General features: G+C 29.2%; 1 protein-coding gene across 1 annotated transcript; it reads left to right on the forward strand.

The window, feature by feature from the left end:
* The first annotated feature begins 685 nt into the window (after window positions 1-685).
* Window positions 686-4,312, forward strand: LOC126669765 (probable glycosyltransferase At5g11130). The gene is made up of 3 exons (XM_050363316.2): window positions 686-1,096; window positions 2,286-2,640; window positions 3,492-4,312. The coding sequence occupies exons 1-3, from the start codon at window positions 750-752 to the stop codon at window positions 4,152-4,154; spliced, it is 1,365 nt and encodes a 454-aa protein (XP_050219273.1). The 5' UTR covers window positions 686-749; the 3' UTR covers window positions 4,155-4,312.
* Window positions 4,313-4,585: the final 273 nt, after the last annotated feature.

Consider the following 4,585-nt stretch of genomic DNA (forward strand, 5'->3'; position numbering starts at 1 on the left):
ACATTAAAAGTAGTATTATATTCTTTAAAGATAATTTTTATACATGTTTAATGGTGAAAAAATACCTTTATATAAAACCAGTAAATAAAAAAAATTATAAATATGAAGAAGAAGAAAAGCGATGATTTTTTTTTGCCTCATAATTCGATCTTATGCCTTCAAAAAACTTCTTAAAGCCCAATTCACTTCTCTCTTGTTCTTGCTACAATATCAAATCTAAAAAAACACGGAGGCAACTGACCAGCTAGCGGCGGCAGCGGAACCATGATGAAGACGGCATCTGAGCGGCACTGAATTTTGATGAAGGGCGGCGACGATAAAAAAAGATGGAGGGCAAGGATGAAAGAGGATGTAATGCGGTAGAGAGAAATCTCATTGTTGATTGAGAAAGGAGAAAAGAGAAGAGAATAAAGAAAGTTAAATGAATAAATTAGGAGTTTTAATTTTATGTGTGTATTTATAGTGGTCGTATAAATGAAATAATTGTCTCTATGTACCATATTTTTGTAATGTAAAACTATAATAATATTTTTGTAAATCAAATGAGAATCTTGGTTATTTTTGTAGTCCAAAAGATTTTACCTAAAAGAATAATAGAGTATGGTCAAAAAGATAATAGGAGAAAATTTAGTTCATTAGGTTCAAAGAGAAATAAACAATTAATTGGTTAGTAAATAGTCCAAAGTACACTTCAACTCTACTCCTTAAAAGCTCATATTTTCCTCTAATCTTTTTCACTACACTTGAACATGGCTGATTTCACTTGCACTACATCTTTCACAATATACTCTTTAATCTTTCTCTTTTTTTTCTTAGCTACAATCAATCATCAACATCATCTCATTATTACTAACATTTCTTTGAACCACACCAAAACTTCTTATAAACATTACCAACAAGCCATTGTTTTTTCTGTTTCCAACATTTCGAGTACTAATGTTTTGCAGAAGAGTCCATTAGTAAAATTGGAGGAAGGGCTGGCAAGAGCAAGAGCAGCCATACTCAAGGCGAGTCGAACCCGGAATTATTCATCTTACAAACAAGAAAACTTCATTCCAAGAGGGTCTATTTATGTCAATCCTTATGCCTTTCATCAGTGAGAATTTTACTTACTTCAAACTAATTTAATTCCTCATCAGTTTTATAGTATATATATTAGATTTTCTGTTAATGCAGACTTAACTTACATTTTCTATTTCTTTGTATTTTGATGTGGAATTTATGCTTTTTGACTTAAAATAGTAATAGGTTTTACTGCCAATGTCGCGAAAAGTAAATGTTGCTAGAGTTCTAATTAATGAACGTAACTTGCAGAAAAAAAATCAGTATTGTTTTTGAAGCGGAGATGATGCTTATAAGTTATAATTATATAATTTGATTTTTGGAAGAAAAGAAATTGTGGGGTAATTGATTTTCCGAGTCACTAAACTTTCGAGTTTATTTCATTTTGGGTTAATTGCTAAAAATTATCCACTATTTTGACTTTTTTTAATCATGGCCCAACCTTTGAATAGGTAAACTTTAATAAATTTTGATAAATATATTTCCATTTCAGCCAACTAGTTATATTTATAAAAAGTTATTTTTTCTAATTTTTTTCTATAAGCAAATTGAGTCTTTTTTTAATTAAAAGATAATTATCAAATGATGCCACAATCGACGAGATTAAAAAATTTGATCAGATAAATGAAAGAAAATTGAAAAAGTTTGATTTTCTTTTGAAAAAAATTAGCTGACCATAATTGAAATGCACTTATAAAGTTGTCGTTTTTGAAAAATTGGACTTTAAATAAAAAAGTTAAAAATGTTGTATATTTTTTAGTGATTAAACATTTTATATTAGTGATTAAACTTTAATCTGTTTTGTTTGTGTGACTAAAATTAAATTTTACATCAACGGAAAAGATTTTTGATGACTTAACTTTAATTTATTTCATTTTCTATTCTTTTGCCTTTTGCGGCAAAAACAATTTCTCGTTGAGAGAAAATTAAAATTCAGTTCGTTAAAAGAATAAATTAAAGTTTAGTCATCAAATAAAATAACTCAAAAAATTATTGAGTCTTATAATCAATCTCGATTTAATCACTTGATTATAGGTTTAAAAAGTGCAGTATGGCCATATGAATATGACGATTCCATAATTAATGTTAAGCTTTCTTTATTTGCACTTAGGGTTTGTACTTCAACACGGTCTCTTATTATTGCATTTAATTTTTGAAGTTATTCAATGCAAAAACTTATTATTCCAATTAGGTCCTTAATTTTTTTATTTTTTTCTAACTAGGAGCTACATTGAGATGGAGAAAAGATTTAAAATATGGACATACAAAGAAGGAGACCCGCCATTGTTTCACAATGGCCCGATGAATGATATTTACTCAACGGAAGGGCAGTTCATGGATGAAATGGCGAGCAGCCGGAATCCATTTTCCGCTCGCCATTCCGACGAGGCACTTGCATTTTATCTTCCGGTTAGCATTGTCGGCATTGTAAGATATGTTTATAGGCCTTACAAAAACTATTCTCGCGAACGATTGCAAAACATTGTAAAAGACTACATTCGAATTATTTCGACTAAGTATTCATTTTGGAATAGAAGCCATGGTGCTGATCATTTTCTCACTTCTTGCCATGATTGGGTACGTTTTCTTGTTATTTCTTACCTCTTAAATATTATTCCATTTCAACAATATTATATCTCGTTTCCGGAATAGAAATATTAAAACGGAAAATATTGAAATAAAAGACAACGATATAATATCTATTAAAAGAATATAAATTATAATTAAAAATATATAATTTTGGAGTTTAAAGCTTTTTAGAAAATAGAAATGAAACATGAATATATATTCGATAAGTTTCCGTACAATATAACTTGTTACAATTTCTATATGTAATTCGAAAATGTAACTTCATTTATATAGTGAGAAACTTTTAGACATTAACGTTTCATCAAAAATAAGAATTACAACATAATTAAAAATAGTCAATTTTATATGTCCATACTTATGCTAGATTGATAGATATATTCCAAAAATATAATTTTGATAGTTCCGTCCAGGCAATTATATAAAAGAAGTAAATTTAAAAAAGTAAGATACAATTAATAACATAAAAGATATCATAAAATTAGATATATAATTTTCTAAAATTTTATGATGTTTTTCTTCAGTTATGGACTAATATTTCATAAAAATAAGTTAAGAGACTATAATATACTCTACTTATCAAATAGATTCTTTTTTAGTTACTATTTAAATATAATTGTCAAAAATAACAAAATTGACTGAACAGACTGTTGAAATTAATTTTTAAAATATTTCTGGATAGATAAAATTATTTTACCTTACAAATATCATATTATTGACATACTTCAATTTTTCTTTTTTTGCTGATTGAAATTATGGCAGTAACTTCCAATATTGTTTAACTCTAGGGTTACATTTTGATCTTTAGAGTGATGAATTAAAATTTCAAATCATGCATTCAGGCACCGGATGTTTCAGCTGCCCATCCTGAACTTTACAAACACTTTACTAGAGTTCTTTGCAATGCCAACACATCAGAAGGGTTTGTACCATCAAGAGACGTCTCCTTGCCGGAAATCAAACTCAAATTCGGAAAATTAAGCCCTGAATCATTTAGTTTGCCACCTTCAGACCGCCATATTCTCGCCTTTTTCGCCGGAGGCTGGCATGGGGATGTAAGAAAAGAATTATTCAAGCATTGGAAAGGTAAAGATAATGACATTCAAGTTTATGAATATCTTCCTAAAACCCTAAATTATACATATTTAATGAGTAAATCCAAGTTTTGCCTATGCCCTAGTGGTTGGGAAGTTGCAAGTCCTAGGGTTCCGGAGTCAATATATACCGGCTGTGTTCCGGTAATCATTTCCGATTATTATTATCTACCGTTTAGTGAAGTTCTTGATTGGAGTAAATTTTCCGTTCATATTCCGGTCGCTAGAATACCGGAAATCAAGACAATTTTGCAAAAGATTCCCATGGAAAAGTATTTGAGAATGCAAAAGAGGGTGATTCAAGTTCAAAAACATTTCAAGCTTAATAGGCCAGCTAAGCCCTTTGATGTGTTGCATATGGTGTTGCATTCTATATGGTTAAGGAGGCTCAATGTTAGGGTTTCATCGTAGGGTTTCATTTGTTTTCAGTTGCATTAGTGTTGTGTAAGTAATCAATGTGTTGTATTAAATTTGTAATCTTAGATGATATATTTATTTTGTCATTTTCATCATATTATTATGTTACTTAAATAAAAATGTATGCGAGAGTTATGGAGTGGTACTTTCCACCTTAGAGGTCTTGAGCTCAATTGAAAAATCCATTTTCATGTCCTTAGACTATATCTATTTTGTTATCTAATCCTTAAACTACTTTTTATCCTTATATGGTTCTTCAACTTAACAAAAATAACGAAACAACATTGTTTTTATCATTCATGGACTTAAAAATGAGTTTTCGCTAAGATCAGATAAAAATAAAAAATAGTTTAAAGACCAGATAAATAAACAAGTATAATTTAGGTACATGGATTATTCCAACTATGAATATGGAGCAACTTCAA

This window comes from Mercurialis annua, linkage group LG2 (genome assembly GCF_937616625.2).
Source record: "Mercurialis annua linkage group LG2, ddMerAnnu1.2, whole genome shotgun sequence".
In the NCBI taxonomy this organism is placed as follows: domain Eukaryota; kingdom Viridiplantae; phylum Streptophyta; class Magnoliopsida; order Malpighiales; family Euphorbiaceae; genus Mercurialis; species Mercurialis annua.